Genomic DNA, 22,819 nt, shown 5'->3' with positions numbered 1-22,819 from the left:
CATATCCCATTCCCCTTCAGAGGGTCACAGCCTCTGCTTTCACAGGAAAACAGGGTGTGCAGGGCCAAGATGAGAGACTTTCCACCTCTCCGATTCTGAGCCAGAAAAATGTACAGTGTAATCATGGTAATTAAAATGACATCAAGCTGTAGTCCCCTCTCATTACTACCTTTTCTCCCAGGCTGCTTCGAAGGTTCTCTGCAAGGAGACCAAGTCCTAAAATAACACCCCAGGTGCTCAAGGTCAGAACGATTAAGCCCCCTCTTTAACCTAGACAAAAATAAGCAACTAAATGTTGACTCAACAAAACTATTCATGTTCCAGCCCACGCGGAAGAGAGATGCTGTAGCCGCATACTCTGGTAAGCCACGTTTGCAAACAAGCCTCCTAAATTGTACCCTCCACTACAATATCTGGCTTGGGATCTGACAGAGTGTGAACCACCCCATAAATCCACTACTTTTTCTTGCATGTGTAGAGAGATAACCTCAGCAAGACTGAGGGTCTTTATAACTTTATAACTACAGCCTCAGAATGAACGTCATCACTCTGCAGACTTTTACGGATCACACATCCTCATCAAAGCAGTCCAGATGACAGATTTAACAGCAGGGTAATGCTCATAGTGCCTGCTGCCATGGAGAACTAAGCCTGCAATACCACAGACATTTTCCAAGCGAACAACAGAGGAAATTGAAACCCAGAGCAATCAGCCACCTGATTCCCAAATGCAAGAGGCTACCAGCACCTCCCATGGACTCCGGTGAGACTGGCACATGCTCAGCACTTCTGAAAATCTGCTCCGCAGTGACTTATCGCAGACCGCGTGCCGTACATCATCAGTCCCAGAATCATTGACTGCTGGCTCCTAGCTCTGTGCTTGGTCCACCAAAAGAAGTACCTGAGACTAGGGACCCATCAGCTTAGGAAACGGTGTGTTCGCCAGACTGACGTCCAAGTGCCCAGAACAGCTCTGCTCACACTGACAAAGCCACCGCTTCTTGTAACACTGCTCTGTTTGCAGCTGGACCGCTCAAGAAAAACAACACGGCAACAGCTGGGAGTTTTTAAAAGAAAACCAGCCCCCCCAAGCCAGTAGGTTGGGCTCTAGTGCCAGACGGGTCAAAGCCCTTGCCTGTCACCATGCCAGGGCTTCTGATTAACCCTCCCCAGGCAGGGTGATACACAGAAGGGGACATTTTCTGGCCCAGCTGCCTCACGCAAATGGAAAAGGCTGCAAGGAAGGGTGTTTATTCCAGGACATTCGACTCGAGTATGTCACAGCCAGCAGCACTTGGAGGGAAGACGCAGGCTCAAAGGAAGAGCCAAGAAAAGCATACTTGTCCCTCCTGAGAGACAAGGAGAGAACTCGGATGGGCCAATGCTTCCAGGCAATGGCATCAGTTTGCAAACTGCCCATTTAAAGCAGGCCTGCACACAGCTCTGTCACTGCAGCACTTGGAAGGCACGTTTCCATGCTGTGCCTTAGTTTCCCCACTTGCAAAACAAGGATAAAACAACACGCATCTCCAGACTTTTGACCAAAAGGCATTTTGAGCAACTGCTAAGCAGGAGGAGAAGACTTTCTGCACAGAAGAGAACAAGGCTGCTGAATTCATGCCTTGTGCCCAGAGGCTATGGTGACAGGCACATTACAATAACCCAACGACTAGTCCAAAGGGGAATGTTTGCAATTACCAGTATGCATTAGAAGCCCTAGCACAGCAGTTCTCTTGGAAAAAAAAGACAGACATTTCCTGGAGCACTTGGACTGCTTGTGCTTTCAGCGTTTTTGTGGCTAAAATAAAAACAAAAAATGATGGATCACTCCGAAAAGTCATCACAGAATGATCTGAGCCATGAGGGGGAGAGTTTTCCAGAAAGTGATGGATGATGCTGACTTGGGATGGTGGTGTCTTAATTAAGGCTCCCTTTGCTGGCTGGAACAACATGCTGAATACCGTCACCTTGGCTCAACCCAGGTTACTGAGGTGAGCAAGCTAAACCCGTGAGTCAGCAGTGAAACTTAAGCCTTAATTCATGCCTTCTGCTCAACCTGGGAATTCAGAAGATGTGTACGCTCCAAGTAAGACACAAATGCACATGGCCAGGCCCTGAATGCTTCATTCTGACGTAAGTCTCACTGAATTGAATGGGAGTTTTGATTTAATAAACAGTTTAGACTTCTTCAACAACTCCTGCAGGTTTGCTGTAGATGGAGGTCTGAATTAAGCAGCTCTTCAGTAAGGTGACAACCATCATAAAGTCCTTAGGACAGGCTTTACACTCCGTAAGGGGCAGCATGGAAAGCCAATTCTAGTGTTAACACCACCCCAGAGGGACACCAAGAAACATCCACTCCTACTGAAGTCAACAGGAACTATGGATCTGCTGCCACCCTCAGAATCTGGCCTTTATCATCAGCCAGCTTAAAGGAAGTTGTATGCTTTTAAAAACACACAGTTACTCCCGCGTTGGAGAAAAGGAAGGGAGGAAACCAGATGACATCGTTTCCTGCTCTGTTTCCTATGACTTTCAAGGAGGAGAATTTTGGACCAAATGCTTCCACTCTGGGCAGACAGCACAGCTGAGTTCAGCTGCACAGAGGCTGCCCAGCGACATTGGGAATTAGACCTTACTTGAGGAATTAGATCCTCATTTGAGGCAGCCACGTGTCCTCAGGCAGCCTTCTTTGCTCTACTGAGAAAGAACACATTTCTGCACAGATGTAACAAACCAACCAAGCCAGGGAACCACACAGTTCACACTTTAAAGCTCCTGCTCCACTAAGGATGAGCTTTGAAGTAGCCAGACAAGACTTGGCTAGTTTGATGGCCAGATCTTTTAAGGTAAGGAGCAGCCTCCCTTTGAAGTCAACAAAAGTTTAGGGGTGCTCCACAGATGAGCCCCAAGTGTCATGTCGGCATCTGTTCCTGCTCTCCTGGTGCAAGGCAAAAAATACGTATAAAAAAAAAAATGCAGGGGTGGGTGGGTGGAAAGCTCAGTGGAAGTGTTTGCTCACAACTTTCAGGAAGCAAAAAATCCCAGCTCCCGGAGCCAAACACAAATTCTGTGAGGATTCACATACTGCCCAAGTCGAGCACTTTTTTTCCCCTTCTGCATGAAGCAACTGAATGATTTATATTCCTACTGAAATGTCTTTGGATGCTGCTTGTCTGAACCAAGGGGAGGAAATAGAGAGGGAGCATGAGGGGCACGTGTGGATGATCTCATACACCCAGCTTCCAGCTGCCACATCTGGCAGTCAGCAAAGCCCCAATATCTTAGAGGAACAAAAAAAAAAAATGCTTGTACATAACAGATGGACTTTACAAACCCAGAATGCCACGGTGAGATGTCTAGCTTAGAGATACTGAAAGACTGGAAACGAAGAATGCAATGGAAACCAACCTGAAAAGCGAAGTTTTAAAGTTCGTTCTTAGTCTTGAGATTTATTTTAAAGACTTCAAGGGAGTGAGAGGGATTGGGGTGCTTGACCCTAGAGAAATCAATGGGGAAGTATGGAGGCTAACTATATGAAAGTGCTAGGCTGAGATCTGAGAATTAGCTCCCCTCTCTGGTACATACCTTCTGTGCATTCAGCAAAACACTTCGTCCCTTGGTATAAAAATCCACCATCGGTAAAACGTTCATCAGATCATCAAATATTATGGTAATGAAAGCTATGCAAGTGCCTAAGACAGAATATCAGGATTTGGGCATACATTAAAAATTTCTACTGATTCAGACGAAGTCCTGATAAAATAAGGACCAAGAAAGAAGCCCAAGAGATGGGATCAGAAAAGTGCGTGGCAAAATCCTGCCTACATAAACCTAAATTCTGAAGTCTTTACTCATGCTAAACTTGACTGAAAGCAATGAGAAACCTTAAGAACTTCAGGGTCTAGCTCCATAAAGACCAACATCATCAATCAGAGCATGTAATTTTTCAGGGACTCCATCTTAAAAGTGTTCCTGTGCAGCAGTTGAATCAAGGAATTGGTGATTCATACCTGTGCTTCAGGTTCAACATTTTCTACATCTCCTAATGTCAGATTCCAGTTTGGGCTCTCAAAGGGCTGAACTGAAGATGTGCTAAGTACCAACAGCTCTCTGTGTCTTGAGTGCTTCTCATGGGCTCTGTGGTTCAAACACATCTCACCTCCCTTTAGACACCTGATGTGTGAGCAGAGCCTTTATAGTCTATCTCCGATAATTAACAGAAAGAGATGAGCTTTTCCAGAGGGTGAATCAAATCTCAGGCTGGATGAAGTACACCCTGGAGATGTCCCCTTCTCCAGTACAGAAGCTGAGGGAATTCCTCATAAGTACCCATAGCAGTTAGTCTCTAGAAGGGACTAGTTACTAGTGAGTCCCTAGAAGTGTCTCAGCCTCTTCCCTTACCCCATGCAGCAATAACGTTTACAGCCAGGATGAAATGGTTTTCCAGCCACATTCATCCCAATATGAAGTACTTGATGGCAATGCAGAAATGTTGTAAGTTGGGGGAGTAAATGCAAAGGCGGTAAAGTCCTCACCTCTTCAGGTCTGCTCAGCACATGCCCTTCAGGGCCTGTGATCCCCAGTTCCAGGATCCTTTGCTGCTCCTACGGCAGAGAGAAAAAAGAGCAGGAAAAAGACTTAAAGCAACATGCATTTTTTCTTGCAGCAAACACAGCTGTTTGAATGTGGTACAAGTGAGATCCTACGCATCTGTGCTAGCTAATAATCACATGGGGCTTTACATAAGGGCTTTACAACCAGAGTCCTGTCCAACTTCCCTTGTTGAGAATAACCAGAGCTCACAAAACCCTCGCTGATTTGTTCCCAGGAGGTCAGGGAAACCTTTTATTTTGATTTGCTTCACACTGGTTTCATAGCCCCTCAGCTTTTACTACTCATTTGCGCCTATAAAATAATCTCTAAAGATACAGCAAAACAGTATCTCATGAAAAAAACATCCTGCAGCTGCAGGTGACTGGACTCAAAGACTCAGGTGGGCTCTTCCCCAGTCAGACAATGCAGAAGTCCTCTGCAACGCCAAGTTTTGCATGCTTGAGACGTAATGTATAAAATGAGCTGGAGGTGAGATTAAATCCAAATACATTATTAACACTTTTCGTTGTTGCTGTTTAAAGGACGAACAGATCCCAAGCATCAGCATCCCAGGTACTGTATGAAGCTATTTCCCTTCCCACTCCCCCTGGTCTTAGTTACCACAGAACATTTTACTGTACACGGTGACAGTCACACCCAGATGCAGTCTTTCACTTATGGGGAGAAAGGCAGAGATGGCCGATAGCCACCACAAGCTGAAAGCTGCCATGAAAACCTGCTTTATCAGTGACAATGAGGGGATGAGATTTGATGTACAGCTCTGCTTGCATCCTTGATACAGCTATGTCGTGCTTTAATAAGTCTTGGTGATTTTCTGTTTGCAAAGAAGGAATTAAGAGTTTAAATCCCTCCCAGCATTTTGAAGTTAATAATCCGCAGAATAAACATAACATACCTCAGCAATGATGTCACCGTTCTCAGCATGCACTTGAGCTGTCGCACCAATATCCCGGATTACACTCAGGACCTCATATATCTGGAAGAGAGAAAACACACATTACAGTATACCCTGAGTGTACGCTCAGGTACGCACCTATTATAAAGTATACGCTCCAGACTCCTTCGCAGCATACAGAATTTTGCAGAATGGAAAAGAGAAAGAGAAAGAGAAGCATTAAAGAACGTAAGATGTGGTTTGCTGAATAGGTATGATCCATTTTCCTGCCTATAACTGAATTTCCCAATCTGTACAGTCGGATGCTACTGATACGGCAAAGCAGCACTACTCAAAAGCCAGGTTCGGTACATTTACCACACTGGAGGAAGAAACAGCAACTGCACAGGCCTACAGCTGGAGTGATTTTAAAGAGCTCACAGAGTTGTAACTGTTTCATGCCTTCATCTACTGGTGCCTGGCATGAAAAAAAAACAAACCTTACATTTGATTTTCATGGAGAACCTGCACCCACCCCTCTCACTGCCTGGGATAGGTGCAGTGTCATTTCCCACTCCAGCAACCAGTTTGAGAGGGCTCAGGTTGAGTAACCCACAACTGACGCCGGTTCCGTCGATGGTCACTCATTAAAATGCTTACCAGAGTCATTAGAGATAACTGTCATACACCACTGCCTCCTACACTGTTCCAAATGACTCCCAGGCATTCCTCTCCTCCCACCACGTTTAGAAATATAAACTGCCCATCTCAACAATTAAATGTACCCAAACGTATCCACCAGAATTGCAAATGGGAGGGCAATTCCTTTCTAAGGTCACAGCGATTCTAACGCTAAAGCCAGAAACCCACTTCTGGACCAGGATCAGTTTCAGCTTATAAACACATAGCGTAGTTATGCCAGAGATCTCGCTGTCCTGCCCTGCGCCTAGGCATAAAGCAGCAATTTATAAAACTGCCACTGCTTCCACACCAAAGGAGCTGGAATAAAACCTTAGATCTCTCAAAATGAGGGTTTTGCCATTGCTTTCCCCAGCCAAGCCTTTCAGGGTTTGTTGTTGGTTGGGGTTTTTTATTAAAAAAAAAATCTTCAAACCAGAGCTCTGGGTACTGTTGCAAATCTTAGGTACTCTTACACATACAAAGATTGAAACCAGAAGAGAATGTCAGATCCCAGTGTATTGAATTTAAACCCTTATATGTGACTAACGCACTGCTTGCAATGACAGAAGCATGTGAACATTAAGCCTTCCTACCTGAGAATCAGTTAGCTGAAAGCGATCTTTGAAAGCCATGTAAACCAAGAAGGAGTTCACACCTAGTAGAAAGAGAGCAAAGGAATTATCTTTGACATACAAATTGCAGGCACGGATAAAGCTATGAAACACACCGTTTCTCACAGAGAGAAGACGTCCCCCTCCATCAGGCCCCCAGCAAGCAGTAATGGTGGGTAGACAAATAAATTACTTTAATCTGCTCTGAAATGTGTACACACATGTGCGCGCACGCAGACACATGCATTCTCAACAGATCACAGTGTAAAGCCAGGATCTCCTCAGCCACGTGGCATTCATTAACACAACTGATGAGAACAGAGGAGCCTGCACTCCAGCCGTGGGGACAGCTAAACCCCCAGGCTTCCACTTAACATTAAAGTAAGAGTAATTCTGTGGATTCAGCACTGTAGGAGGTTGAGTAGAAAAATAAGCAAAACGCATCACACACAAAAGCAGAGACTGGGCCTGGCTGCCTGATCCCCCAACTCCCTCCTGTGAGAGCAATGGGAAATCTGTGTTTGTAGGCATGCCCCCCTCCACCGTATTCACACTGACCAAGACACAGGGAGTGCTCCTAAGTCGGCTTTCCCTCTCCTGCCTTCTGAACCAGTAAAAGCTCTTACCCAGCACGTGTGGGAAAGCGCTCGTTAGGATGTAAAAGGTTGCTTTTTTAAACTACAAACAGGATGGAAAATTACTCTAGCCTAAGGATGAAACGTCAAGGAAATTAAAGAGGGGAAAAGCCTATGAGGTCATTTTATTCAGCTCTTCTCCACTTTTAGCAACCAGTGCTGGATTGTTCCTTCTGGGCCCGATTCTTCCCTTCTTTACAACAGTTTAATGGCTGAAGCTATCACCTACCTGCACTAACGAAAATCGAAGGGCCTCCACCAAACAAAGGTGCTCCTTTGCATGGCAGCAGCAAGAGTGTCACCTCTGCAAAATCAATGCTCACCCACCTAACACACTGCAGTGACACTAGTGTGTACTGTCCCCCTGAGCCCTCTACAACAGTGACTGTCCAAACCTTCACAAGAAGCCAGAATGGGCCAAGTTAATGTCAGGGCCCAAAACAGCTTTATTGGGATGTAAGAGTAAAATATTTCACAAGAGCCAGTCCTAAAAAATAGGGGAGCCAGTCCTAAAAAAATAAGGAGGGAAAAGGTTTCTGTGAACTTTCAGTAACAGAACTTACCATGATCTTTAACCAGAGCTTCCATCTCCTCCTGGACACCTTTATGCCACTCGGTGATATCCACATGCAGAGAGTAGTCGCAGCAGGATTTGCTGTCTGCCCATTCTCGCCACTGGTCAAACGCAGTCAGCAAACTGGTCCCTGGCTCGGGAACCACGTGATCAACTGGGAAAGACAACCAAAGCGTTGGTAAATACCTGGCACAGTAGCTTTCCTGGATGTCCAAGACAGAAAGCATGCTTTGCAGAGGCTGCCGCAAAAACAAGACATCCCCTTCCCCTTAAAATATTTGAGTTTGAAAGACCTGGTTTCTAAAGCCCCACACCTGAGAATGCAGCCAGGAAGCTGATCAGGGAGCAGAAGCTGAAAGAAATAGTTCAATGACTACAGCCTGTTTACTGCAATTGTGAACAAAGCAAATGAAACTCCCAGGGCAGCAAACACAAACCACTGCAGAGAGCTCTATAAACACCGCTCTCCTGTTCGGTGACAAATAAACAATGACACAGGCGAGATCCCCTGTGAGCATCAGTCCGCAGCTTTCGGTACTCAGCACCTCATGTTCAAGCAGTGCTTTTGTCTGTGCCTCTGGACACGCTAGAAAAGGTGTCCAAAGAGTGCAAAGATGTATTGCTGCCGGCACGTACGCAGTGGATCAGAGCTGCTTTGTGCTACACATCCCAACCAAGAGCACCTTCCAGAGACGGCGTCTAAGTGAGGACTGGAAGAAGCAGGACCGACAGTCTGTCACGGCTGGAGAGACACCTCCTGACAACACGATGGTCCTGCTTGCCTCTGGCATCTGCTCAGTCTGATCCTCATGCTAGCCTAACACATTAGGAACAGCAGCAACTGGGTTCATAGGCAGCTACAGGATACTCCACCAGTGCTACAGGTGCAGAACAGCCTCAAAGGGTAACAAAAGAGACCTGGTTCTGAAGATTTAGCGTTCCTCGCAGTAATTCGAATAGCATGCAAATTTCTATGTGAATGCACGGGATCTCTAAGATCTTCACTAAACACAGTGAAACAGAAGAAGCAAGCCAGTATCTCAGAAACTGAACTGCTGCTAAGAGAGTAGGAAAAGCCTGTGGGACTTCAGGGGTCACAAACTGGGCAGGCACTGTTGCGGAGGAGGAGAGCGCCCTGGCTTGATTTTACATCGAATCGCACAAAAAAATAAAAAGTTGCTTCAATTATCAGCAGAGAAATTCAAGCAGTTTATTTTTAACTTCATTAGCGAGTATCTGGGCTGCCATCAGCTCAGTACTTAGCTCTAAATCACAACTGGGATAAGAGACAAAGTCCTTGGGCCCTACTCGCTCTCATTGAAGTACAAAGCTTTGCTTTGCCCCCACGCAGACGCATCAGCCTAGATTTACTGGTTTTGCACTGCCTTAAGAACTGGATTTACGCCGGGGGCTCTCGGCCCGCTGCAAAAAGCAGTGCAGCTCTCCTGAACGATCCACGAGCTTCAGCCACCGGAGTCGATAATGATGTCTCCAACGTTTGAGATGCGCAAACACTGCAGAAGGCCGAGAGGATTACCCAAAACAACCATCCGTCCCGCAAAGCTCTGCCCACCCTCTCTCCCTTTCGCAAAGGTGACTACGTGACAGATAGCAAAATAGCAGTTAAAATACTCGTGCTTTTCCAAAAGGCTCCTGTTTGCGCCTCGAAGTATCACGCCAGCCTGCAAAGTGAAGGATGTGATGTACAGTTCTCTGCTGATACATCGGCAGTAGAGCTGCAGCTTTGACCAGCAGTGGCTTAGGGGTTCAGGAGCGGCTGGTGGCCTTCGTCTGCTCAGAATGCACTGTCCTGCCCATCAGAGAAATCTATGCTATGAGTGAAAGCTCTGCAATTTGCCTGGTGACTGGCATCAGATCAAGGATGTGCTTTTCACCACCCTTGGGAAAAGCAACCCAAATTTAACCAGACGATAAACTGTCCTGTTTTTTAAAAAAAATCATCCAATTTCTGTTCCATGATCTCCTCCTCCCCAGTGGTCAGAAACCTTCCACTAACTTCCAGACCGAATTGTTTCTTGGCCAGTACGTAGCCCCTTGTCACTCTGCCAAAGTTAATCTTTAGCTTAAGCAGTATGAACAACAAGGAGAAAAGTAACATTCTCTCTGCGTTACCAATGGGATAGAGAGAAAACCCAGGTTTTCACAAATGGCCAGTGCCTTAACACAAGAGCTGTCTTCCTCAACCCACTGACTAATTAAAAAGCAAAAAAAGCCTATTTAATCTCTAACACATCACAGTAATAAATCCATCTCTACTGAAGACGAAAGGTGCCCTAAGAGCTCTATCAGCCTCAAGACGATACACGGCTTATGGGCATTGGAAATTCTGCCTGGAGGCACCAAGGGGTTAACACAGTGGAGTCCTCACAGCCCAGCACGGAGCCCCTCGGAATGACTCTGGTGTCTAGGATCAGAGCTTTATCACCATCTTATTTCATGCGCTGCCCAAGTATGACTAATGGGAGTTTGCGGAGGGAGTGGGAGAGGGGGTAAGGGAGCTCATCAGATCTTTGACAAATTCAAACCACAGCTGGTTACAATAAGGGTAAGGGATGGAGGTAGTGGTGCATATGTGCATGAAAGTCAGCTCTGGGGATTAAGAATATCTCATATGGAAGCTGCACTGCTGACACATCTCATAGCAGCTCCCTTGAGCTCACCAATAGCCAAATCACCCATCATCCCCATCAAAATAGAACACGGTTTGTTTCCATAGCAGTTTTCTGCCAGGCAAGTATTACCGATCAACCACTTCTTTATACTCACGTGGAAGGAGTCAGCAAGAAGGCAGCCTGAACGTGCAAGGTAAGTCAACAGCCTTCAAAAGCCTGTCATTTAACCAGTCCCAAGAGACTCAGGGAAGGAACAACATGACTGAGCGTACCATGGGGTAGTCACAGTGACAGGGACATCCCTGGACAGGGATGGTCCAAGTGCTGGAGGGCAGCAGCAGCTATACCTGACAGACGACACCCTGGAGCAGGAATGAAGCCGTGTAGCCACACGTGAGGCAGCAGAAACGGTAGATGCTGCACATAAGACACGAGGAAGGTGGATGTAACCCTAAGTGCTAGTCTAGAGGTAATTCAGACACAAATGCAAACGTCTCCTCAATTTCACCATCCCTTGTTACAACAGAAAGGGCCAACTACATTGCAAGATCATGGCCTACATCCCTACGTGCTAGGGTTGGGGTTTTGGGGAGCCCAAGTAAGTAAGAATGAGCCTAGATCCTTTAAAGGAGAAGCGTCAAGGTTGAGTCTTCGCCTGCTGTTAAAAGAACTGAGCATTGCAACTACTTCTGCCTATTGGTATGGACAGGAATCGCCCACATGCAGCTCAGAGGAAGTTCTCCTTCCAGTCCTCAGGCAAAGCTCAAGAGCTCGGAGTAAAACAAAAAGCTTTTTCTTTAAGGTCCCTGTGCTTCAGAGCAGTACAAAGCAGCTGATGAAAGCTCCATCCGCTGCATTCCCACAGCCCTAGGTTCCCAAGATGACCCTCGGGTATGATCCACCACAGGACCACGGACACAAGGTCTTCTGACCCACCGGAGCACGCAGCAAACCCAGCCGCGGAGATTACCCTGGAGGCTTCCCATGCGAAAAGCAGTGTGCTGTCCCGACCTCGCTGAACCACTTCTCTCTAGGGAATCCGACAGCTTACTGCCCTATCTTCCATGCCTTCATCTCAGAAAGCAGGAATGTTCAATTCCTGCAGCCACCGGAGTGGCCTCACATCTGCGGGACGCACTCAAGACAAACTGTTGCAACACAGACTGCTGTCACCCCTTTATTCTCTAGACCGTTTGACTTCTTCGTGCTTCCAAGCCCAGATATTTTCTTCCTGTTGTTGATTATTGCTGTACAAATGATGTCAGCTGCTGAGGTCTGAAAAGGAAGTTGCCAGCTCAATTTAAGCTCAAAGCTTCCTCCAAAACCAGTAACAAAATGAATTAAAAAAAGAGAAAAGGAAAAGATCATTTAAGTATCACTTCATCAGTACTGAAACCTTCAAAGGAGAAATTAAATAGCTTGTGGTCCTTGTAGTGGCTCCCTGAATCAGAGTGAATTTCAGGCTTAACGCTGATGTTTCTCTTTATTTAACATATGCTCTCAGCAAGTTACATGGCAAAGCCAAGGTTAGGATTACAGTGGTTTCTCAGCTATGAACAGAAAAGATTCTGCAGATTTATCTTTTAACCTTCCGAGATGCCGAATCCAAAATGCAACAGCCTATGGCTTAGAAGCAAAAGCAAGCTTGTTTACATCAGCAAAGTAATTGCTTTTAAAAAAAAAAAATTTAAAAAAAGGATTTTGTACTTTACAAATCATCTAATTTTTCCCTTGGTAAAATACTGAAGGTATTCCAAAATTACTGGATAGTCTGTTTATCTTTTTCCCAGACAAACCAAGCGTTCACCTCCCTTTGGAAGGCACTGGGATTTGAGCACCTGCATACCCACATGCCACGGTTGTTCCAGCCACATTCGCTAAGACTCTTAATTACCTCTCCCATGTGCCTGGTTTTGCTCTCCAATCATTACATACAGTTTCACATGGCCTACAAGGTACATCTGCTCTTACTTCCAAGTATTTCAGCTCCCACCCACCCATCATCCATGGCTGTTTTTCTGCCTGTCTCGCTCATGATCCTTCGCTCCTCCTTGGACAGATTAATCGGCTCAAGATTAAAGGCAGACAATAAGCTGAAGTGAGACAACACCACTAACCACTGTTAGCTTATCTGTGTGGCTTTAATATACCGGAGCTGGCATTCAGCCACACTGAAATGTTACGCGTCCAATGAGCCGAAATGGCCGAATGCTGTGGTGGAGAGATAACAACCACCAGCACATCAGGCACTCGGTATTAAATGAAAGGGGAAGGCAAAAACTTAGAGGAATTGATTTAAAGGGAACTTCCCAAGGACGGGGAAAATAAAGTAGTATTGTTTTAACATAAGCATGAAAAATCTAAGTAAGATAGGAGAAGTGACAGCATCGGTTTATAAAGCACTAGCATTTACTAATCACGTCGCTGGTCAGCGCGCATATTAAGGGTTGGCTCTAAGCACACCTTTGCTCTTCATTCAGCTGCTCTATCTTCTCACTCACTTTAAAAAACCATACCAACCCGCTAGCTGCACAGCACACTTAAAATGGTGCTGATCTCAGCTTTAAACAGTGGCTTTATAAGTGTTGCATCACACCTTGGCTGCCTTTTACAAACTCAGATACACTGTGGCTTTCTGGTCCTTAAGAGCTTTTCTGAAGCAGGGGGATATCTGCAGCTGGGATATCTCAGGCCCTGAACAAGTGCCCAGCTTGAGAACGGAGGTGGCTGTTCTGCATGGGCACGAGGGATCACACACAGAAGACAGGGGAATTGAACCGACAGCCTGCAGGATGCTTTGAGACTGAAGCCATAAAAAATCCCATATAATCTCTCTGGCACTTTGAAGCTCTCAAAAAAAAAAAAAAAAGGCAGTTTAAGAGCCATGCCTTTATATTTTTGACCCCTCACTAAGCTCAAGAGAAATTATTGCTTCACTGGGAGAGCTGAATTCAGCTATTAGCCTTGCCTTGAAAACAAAACTTTACTTTTTGGATGGATGTCCTCATGGGTGGGGATTAATGGGTCTTATAGCTTCCTGGCATTGTGGCATGTTCAATTTTTTTCTTTTTTGCATCCTGCCTCATTTGAGCAGGCCTTGGCTTGCTAACAAACCCTTCCTGGAGTTTCTATTAATAGCCCTTGGTTCCAGCTTTCCCCTGTAAAGGCTTTTTTCAGCTGGTTTAATTACATGCCATCTAAAGCATGCATGAAATTTTTCTTGCTCTTCAGCTAATGAACACCACTATCAGGAAAGAGAAAAACTATTTGATACGGACAATATAAACGTGAATTAGGGTCAGATGTTACAAAAATTGTGTATGTTATAAAACCATGTATGCGGGGTTCCAGTTGCTATTACAAACTGCAGTTTTACACATTATTTCCTGCTCCTACTAGCATTAAATGTGCCTATTGTTTAAGAGGAGTTTATAAGGTGAAAATCCTTAACATTTAAGCTTAAATGTTAGCAGGCAGATTTCCCCTACCCAAAACTTTAAATAGCAGCTTGATCACTATAAACACATCTGCCTTTTTAATACTACTTAATCTTCACAGCAACTGCATGTGATGAAATCTGGTGAATTTATTGAGTTGTACATTCTGTCACAAGCCATTTTATTGAGAGGTTGTAATTAAATTCAGCCCTGGTAATTGCACAGCTCCCTGCTTAAAAGTCTGGAGTTGTTGCTAGTCTATGGCTGCAATAGTATTCTCCTGGCACTGGCGTGCACTGGGAGTAATGCTATGAAAGTGAGCGGAATAAAATCAATATATGTGAACTGAAAGTCAGGCCCTTGACTGACCCAAGAAGCTTCACAGAAGATTATCCCATCATCACAGACCTTCTTTCATCCAGAGACTTCAAACTCTCAGCTAATATATCATTATGACCCTTTTACGTGTCAAGAAATTGAGCTACCAAAAGCTGCCTTGTCCAGGCACAAAGTTGTTCAAAAGTCAAGCCTCCCAGCAACAAGACTTCTGCTGGAAGTACTGACACACAACTGCCAGCTCACCGGCTCTGCATCAATTTAGGCTAGAAAGAGACCTCAGCATTTCTTCTGAGCTCAAAAATCCCAAATCAAGTAACCTAAAAGAGCCTCACACCTCCTATGTTCTGATTTCATACCCAGTTCTTCCTCTAAACCACACTCCAGGTCATGTTTTTGATCTAGGACAAGAAAGGATAGCTACAAGATCACTTTTAAGGTTACCACTTCATGTATCTGACGTACCTAAGCTGATACACTTGAAGGTAACGAAAAGTCAAATGAAGAATTTTCTTAACATCCTGGATCCAGCAATCAGATTTCAGCTTTGCATATTTCTGGGGATTTATTCCCACATTATTTTATTGTTGTTGGTTTTCTTCCCCCAAGAAAAGATACTGAAATAAAGAGATTATTCTGAAGAGTAACAACACTCTGCACAGAATAGCACTTACTGTGCTAATACAACTACACAAGGACCGTTCGCTTGTATTTGTCTGCCAGACTAATAGAAGAAAAGGCAGGCTAAATGGCATCGCGTGTTGTTTTCTGTCAGTTTAGATCCAGTTTATTAGACTCCATGCAGAGAATCAGAAGCTGGACCAGGCTCAGAAAAATTAGACATATCTGTGCTACACTGATTACATTTTCAGACTGCAATGTTCTCTTATTCCCTCATTGATGTCATACAGATATTTCACTTGTCTTTTTAGCTGATTAGATCCAAAATATGATTAATAATTTAATGCCAGCTGGACACAAATGTAAAGAATAGGGGTCTGTGTGTCCAAACGGTAATTAATAGCCCTCTTCAACAGCTGGAACGACTACATATTTAGATCAGATCAAAAAAGGCTTCATTTCTTTAAAGTACAGGTTTATTGTACATCTAAACTCTGTTTGTATCTCAGGAGGTCACCATGATAGAGGAGGCAGGGAGCCAAGTACAAAAGAGATTTTAAGTGATTCCAAGATTTATTCTTTCTTTTAGGCATACTCCACACTTGAAGCCCACGAAAAAAAGTACACAGGACTTCAAAGACCTCCATATAAATTAACTGGCCTGTAAACGTGAAGAGAATGGGATTGAGAAAACCTCTGTTTGCAGCCATGGATTTCAAGTTGAGGCAAAACACAACTATAACAACACATCCAAGAGGCAAAACTTTGATCAGAAACAAGAGGACAAAAGATCAAGTGCCGTAAGCCAGTTCTGTCCCTCTCAGGTCAGTGGAGATACACCCTGCCCATCAGGCTTTTTCCACTAGCCGGGAAGCTGGAACAATTCTGGATTTGCATCACTGTCGCCAGGACCAGATTTTGGCTTCTCAGCTTCATTTCATTGCCCATGGTTGTCTCAGGGGGGCGTTGGAGATGAAGAGGAACACAACTGCAGAACTGGAATTTTTACAATGGAAATTTGCGATGGTGCTGAGAGGGCTTTGTTTTCAGGACTAGAAAGATGAATTTTTTTTCCCCAACAAAATCAACTGAATGCAAAGAGTTCTGATTCTATAGAAGCACTTTTGGTTTTTGGTTTGGGGTTTTTTTTTTAAACAGCTTGTGAGGGAAATGGAGGGTGGGGGGTAGAATCTGCTTGGTGAACATGTCCTTTCCCTCTGTGTATTTGCCATATAAACACCTCCCTTCGCTGGATGAGGACCAGACACTTCCTCTTCTTGTGGCTGTGATGAAGTGACATGACGCTTTGAGGAAGAGTTTTTCATCAATCACCACCATACCACTTCTGGTAAGACACCAACACTCCCCATTCTGTTCTCAGTTAAACCACTGACTTTGATGACTGTCAGACAGAACTATAGACAAAGAAGTGAGGACTGAACCAGACCCAAATGTCCACATGTCCATAGAGAAAACTGTGGCGGGATCTGATGTGGAGGTGCAGCAGAACCTATTTTCTAACAAACCTATCGCAGGACAGAGATCAAGCAGCACGTTCACATTGCGCACGTCAATTTTCTGACTACACCTAGCCATCTGCTAGTTTTCTATCAACTTTGTAAGGCTAATACTGCCTGCAAAAACAGCCGTTGAGATTGCTGTAGTAATAACCTGTAGGAGGCCCTAAGTAGATTATCCTTCGTTTAAATAGGAACTCTGTGACACAGTCCCCAGCTGCCAAATTTCCTTCCCCCAGATCTGAAATAGCCCTGTCCAGCCTCTGAAGCAGTCTGGTATCTTCCCAGGCCCAGGAAACTCCCCCTTGTTTGGGGGCACAAAGCACCATATTTGAGGTAGGAAAGGATGCACTCCTGGGCATCGCCTGATCTGGCCAACCCAAAGATGGACATTATGCCTGTGGCTCTTCCAATCCAGGACCCTACAGCCTGAACTGCCCCTGGATCCATGCTGCGGGACAGCTCGGTGTGAGTCATTTCCATGCAGCTGCCATTTTCCCCTTTTATAGTGTGTTTACATAGCAAAAGGACTAACTGCTTGTCAGAAAGCAGCAGAAGCGAACTCTGGTCTTGGTACCGTGGCCTAATTCTACTTCACGTAAGAACATCCCGCACATCTACATTTTCCTCCAGCTACTTTTGTGCTACAAAGACTTTACAGAACTTTTTCAGTTCACAGTGGATAAAGAGTCTCTGCACATCAGCCTGAAAAGTACTTTGCACCCCATCAGTAGCTGAACTCTTCTCTTTGGACACTGATACAAATCCTGAGAAATCTTATCTGAAATAAAGAAAAGTCTGTTGGGAAGTATCATTAACTGACACGCATTTCTGCAGTGAGATTTTTGAAACGGTATTGGGTTACGCTATCTCTTGCTGTGCTATGCTTTGGGAACTTTCCCCCTTCCTCTCCTTTGCACAAAAGCAGTGCTGTGTAATAATACGGGATCATTCTCAAGGAACTCCTTTACCAGCTCACGTTGCCTGTAGGCTGTGCCAGGGAATTTCATTCATATGTAAAACACCACAGAGTCCCCCAGATTCCAAAAATATACACTCTGCACATATGTAACTGCTTTCAGGAGCAAAGCAATCTGGTGAAAATATGCCCTAGAAGCGGTCAGGAAGGGGAACTTCCAAAAGCACGGCCCTTTTTGATGGGCTTTGAAAATTCACCGAGAGACTCCCCAGTTAACATTTGCATGTTGAAGTCAAACAGTTCCTCCTATTACTTAAAATAGGCTTTCGGGATCCAGAAAGCCAAAAGCACTTTATGCACACAGGGCTCACCTTGTCTCTGCCTCACACAGGGTTTTTCCTTTTATTCATATCCTGACAGTAACCAGGGCTGTGCATCACGAACGGCAGGGACTGGGTGTCTGCATCTGCACTGGTCCCAGCTGGGAGGGACGGGGACTATCTCATGGCTAGGTGGCAGCCAGTGTTTCACACATCGGGCTCTCATGAAAATAATCACTTTGTACTTATAATATGAGGGTCTAGGTGAACTTAACTAATTTGAATTGAAGCTTACAACCCCTTGGCAACAAAGCCACCTCCCATTACGGACAGCTAGCAACTAGCGTGGAGAAATTAAATGACATACCCATTGTCACAGAGGTAGTCCTAACACTAACTGTAGTGTATCAAGGGAAGAAAAGAGTATTCCCAGAAGCCATTACTCTTAAGTGCCCATCGTTGCATTCCTTTTAAATGCACATGGCTTCCATGGGAGTTAGGGTTGTGCAAAGATGCAGGCACAGCCCCAAGTTGGTAAAAACTGGCAATTTATAAGCATGATTAAAGCATGCTAGACAGGAGGAGCTAATTTGTATTCCTTAAACATTTCTCCCTCTCACCAGAAAGATTACAAAACAATCCAGTCTCTAAGAAACAGATGGGATCTATGAACTGAAGGCATAGAGGCTGAAGGAAAGATGGAAAAAAGACTCTGCTGACCCAAGACGTCAAATTCCACTCTGCAGACAGCACTCGCCTGAATCCACCCCAAGTGAGAAATACTGCATTTAGTTTTAGCCATCACTTCGTTCAGGCATCACTTGCTTCCTTCCCCTGACACACAAAGCTAATTCCCAATGTGGGAAGTTAAAAGTTCCTGTCTGACAAGGACGGTTTCTGCTGAGTCAAGCTCACGGGAAGGTAAAGGAAGCCAAGGGATTCAACACCGGTAGGAAGGCAAAAATCCGTGCCCAGAAAAACAAGCCAAGAAAAGAGCTGGAGGCACCATTTCCTACCGTTTCTTTTAAGACCTTGTCTCAACTTGAAGGTGATTAAGACAGGTTATATAGCAAGATTTAACACACATGCCCTGAAAACCTATCACAGACAGCTAATGATGTTACATTAACCGAGGTGGATAATTGTATTTTATTTTTTTAAGATTGCTTTTCCATCTACAGTAGACAGGCTTTAGCTGAAGGACCCAACTTTTACACCGGCACCCTTCGAAGTACCACATGCATTTTCCATTGATGTAAGGGGCTATGTAAGACACGACGCAGTGGTGATACCCGTTAGCTCTTTACTTCTCCTGTGTGTCATCCGTAAGGCATGGGACTTGGGGATGAGAGCACTGGACACAGGAAAGCAAGAAAAGCATTTAAAAGCAGCTCTTCAAACAAAAGCGCATGAACTCTTCTCCACGCAGTGGGAAAGCAGCACTACTGATCCCAACCATTACACGGAATAAGAGGTATTAAGTGCTATTGCATAAACAGACAACATTGCTTATTTCTCCTGAGTGCGTGCCAAATCCCTCTTTTCAGATGCACGGAAAAAATCTAGGTCAGTCACATCTGCAGGAAGACGGCTGCAGTGTCAGTGGTGTTGCCATTTCAACATTCATTTGTTCATAACTAAATCAGAGTCTCCAGGCTCCAGCACGTGTGGGACAGCCTCCATCCAGTCCTTCCTCCGCAGTGACAGGGGTGGAGCGGGTCCAGAGCAGAACGCGGCAAAACAGAAACGGAGCAAGGGCCCCGCTCACCTGCTCTTTATAAAAAATGAGTGTTGCCAAAGAGGCAGCAGGCTGGGAGAGGAGCGAGGGACAGGATCCAGAGCAGCTCCGGGGAAGGTAGAAGATGGGAAAGTAGGGAAAAATCTACCGATTGACTTGCAAACAAGCCACACTGGACTGCAGCAGTTTCACAGGACTCCAGCCCAAAACCAGACACTGCTGATTTCGCTCTCCAACACTAAGGAAAGATGGCCCAGCTGGTAGGCAGAGTCATTAGCCCGACTATCTGACAGCCAGAGTTAAAGACACTATCACACCACAGGCCTCCTGCATAACCTCAGGCAAAGCTACACAGCTCCTGAAGTCCTCATCTGTTCCTCACAGGGGCCTGTTCTCTCAGCAGCAAAGAGATGACAAACAATAGTCACAGCCCAAAGGGAAAAAAAAAATAAATAAAACCCACAGAGTAACACACAACGTATGCCGAGGACCGAACAGCTGTTTCCTTCTGTGCTAACTGGCAAGAGACATCAAGGGCTTGGCAGATTTGTTCGCTTCCAACGAGACCCCTTTGGAAACCCCATGAGAACAATAGAAGCGATCCCATCCAGCAGAAAGCCAGCGTCACAGGGATGGCTGGAAGCAGAGCCGGCCCCAGCAAGGCAGGCTGTCGTCCGTACGGTAGCTGCAGACACTACTGCCGGCAGAGAAGCCTAATGGACTTAGAGGGGTTTAAAAGCTTGAGAAGAGTAGCTCGCGACGGGGGAGTGCCCATCTCTGTTTACGGACCAACTTTCTCATTAATGATTTTAAGCCCACTCTGAATGAAAGCAACAAACACATCAGCAGCAAGCTGGGAGTCAGTGAAGGGAACAAGATTTAGCATGAATCGGTGCAGAGGCTGAAGAGTGCAGGGGTATGAAAAGCACCGAGGGGAGCTGGGGAGAGGAGAGAAAGGGCCGGAGGGACTCTAGACTCCTGTGTGGTAATGTCATTATCTTAATAACAGAGTTCAAGGAAGCCTCTACCCAGATAAATCACCAATAATCTTTTGTACAAGCGAGCAGACATTTTCATTACATTTCTAGAGAATTAAACATTTCTTTGCTGCAGAAGCACCGCCGCCAGCTGCTAGAAAGTGAAACAAGCCATACACCCCAAAGCAGCCCATCTGAAGTGCTAGTCCCCAGCTGCACAGTTCCTCTTTTATCTCTGCTACTGGGTGCAAAAAGAAACAAAAATTCAGGCGGGTGTCTGCAGAACAATGCAGTGCTGTGTACACATAACCACAGAGACTTGGTGAGACACTACAGCTCTGTGGTCACTGCCCTTGGACTCAAAACGCTTGGTTTTATACTTTCAGCTCGGCCACAAGTTACTGCATGACCACTGCTGTCACCTCCTTCTGTCTCTCTGTTTCCGTCCTCCTCCTCTGCCCACCATTTCGACTCTTGCTCTCTACCAGCACAGGACTAACCACGAAAATACAAAATATTAGCACCCAGTAGGGTAAAATATGATCTAGTCTTCACTGGCGGGTCTAAACACCATCCCATGCCAAGTTGCCCTTGCCTTTTTCTAAACCCTACTCTAAGCTCACACTGTTGCAGTTTTAGACTCTGAACTCCTTTGGGGCGGCTCCATTCTCTCCAGTCATGCTCAGCTCAAAAACCGAGAGGCAAGGAAGCACGCTAGACTGGAAACGTTTCCTTCTGGCAAGGTGCTGGTCTTCAGGATGACCTAGGAGACCTGGTGTCAGCTCACTACAAATGTGATTGTAGCTGAGCAGCTAACACGCTCCTGAAAACCTCTGCCATCCTGCACGTAAGCTCTCTCTTTAATAGCAGGGTAAAGCATTAAGAAGCAGACTGCAGCCCATGTGAAGTGCCCCTTCATTTTCTGAACCTTCCAAGACACAAAGGCTCATATCCCTAGCGTACATTCTCCATGTTATTAGGATAACTGCTAGTCAAGTTCAAAAGGCAGCTGGCTTCCCAGTCACCAAGCCAGAAAGAGCTATAATTTCTCTCACTGTAATTTCTCTCTGTGATTATAACAGTGGTTGACTGAGTCAACACAGGCAATGTCAGCAAGCGATTTCACTCAAGGACAGCAGATACCCAGGAAGAAGCACAGTCTTCGGGAGGGGGGGCTGAAATGTGTGTGGGAGCTGGCCTGGATAGATGCAGATCTCACTGGGACATTAAACAGGCTAGAGGATCAGAGAGCCAGTAAATACACACAGCTTAGCTTCATCCTTTCTGAAGGGTTAGGAGCAGAGAAAGGCAATCCTGCCTCTACTGAAATCAGGGGGAGTTTTACCGTTGATTTGGATGGGGATTTCACCCCTCACAGTTAATAAGCGACCAAACCATCACAAGACTTGGAGAGGCCACCTTGCTCTTAGCAGCGGTATCTTCCTTCTCGAATAGCTCCAGGGACTGGTTTATATCCTAGGGCATCAACCTATCTCCAGTTGGGACAATAGGTGCTCAAAAATGCCATCTTTAGCTCAACAAAACGTGGCTCCATGGATGAGAAAGAGCCTCTTGTAAAGGGCAACTTCAGGCGGAGTCCTTTTCCAAAGGTCTGAAAGGACTGTTCTCTTTTCATGGAATACAGGGGAGCTTAGGGAAGCTACCCTGAACGAGCTGGAGCCTATCTAATATTCCTCTCTCCTCCAAAGTCTTCTGCGGTTCATCCTGGAATCCTCCCTTCAACTTAATATCCAAACACTGTATTCTGACATTTTAGAAGGGCAATAATCCAAGTTTTTTCCAGAGTAATGTTATCCTAAAACATGCGCAGTGCTGTTCGCCCTCGGCTGACATACCCACACTAATATTGTTTTAAGGTAGGGACAGCGAAACGATCGTGCAAATTGCCGTTTCAGAAAAACAATCAATCGTATCACAACACGTCACTTCATCTCTCGGCAGCTCTGCACAGCAAAACCAACTAACTATATTTTTTTCATACGTTAGCAAAGTCAGCTGGAGTCTTGCCTTTGGCACTGAAGAGGGTAGAGACAGAAGGATCATAGCTGGAATTCCTGGTCAGATGGCCTCCGTGGAACGAGTAGCTAGAAAAAGCAATCAGCCCTAACTCCTGAGCGAAGCAACCTAGAGGAGGGCTCAGGAGAGCAAGGACTGGAGAGCCCTGTGGGAACACAGGGGACATAAAGGAGAAAAGGGCTAATTCAGATCGTCACCGCCAGCCACTCTCCCTCCTTCCAGCTAACCAGGGGATGAGTTGGGAAGCACTGGATTGGAGGCAGATCTGCTTCCCACCAAGATAAATCTCCAC

The 22,819-nt window shown here is 45.5% G+C and overlaps 1 protein-coding gene across 2 annotated transcripts in view; it reads right to left on the bottom strand.

The window, feature by feature from the left end:
* The window catches only part of DPYSL2 (dihydropyrimidinase like 2), a 55,213-nt gene that overhangs the window by 12,746 nt on the left and 19,648 nt on the right, over positions 1 to 22,819 (bottom strand). For both annotated transcript variants that reach the window (XM_052805793.1, XM_052805794.1), the window contains exons 4-7: positions 7,982 to 8,146; positions 6,766 to 6,827; positions 5,513 to 5,593; positions 4,539 to 4,607 (exon numbers count right to left, since the gene is read on the bottom strand). In XM_052805793.1, the coding sequence (XP_052661753.1) occupies positions 4,539 to 4,607; positions 5,513 to 5,593; positions 6,766 to 6,827; positions 7,982 to 8,146 (377 nt within the window). The remainder of the gene's footprint in view (positions 1 to 4,538; positions 4,608 to 5,512; positions 5,594 to 6,765; positions 6,828 to 7,981; positions 8,147 to 22,819) is intronic.

This window comes from Harpia harpyja, chromosome 13 (genome assembly GCF_026419915.1).
Source record: "Harpia harpyja isolate bHarHar1 chromosome 13, bHarHar1 primary haplotype, whole genome shotgun sequence".
NCBI classification, from domain to species: domain Eukaryota; kingdom Metazoa; phylum Chordata; class Aves; order Accipitriformes; family Accipitridae; genus Harpia; species Harpia harpyja.
Note: the sequence above shows the minus strand (reverse complement) of the source record. Positions and strands in the feature narration are given on the sequence as shown.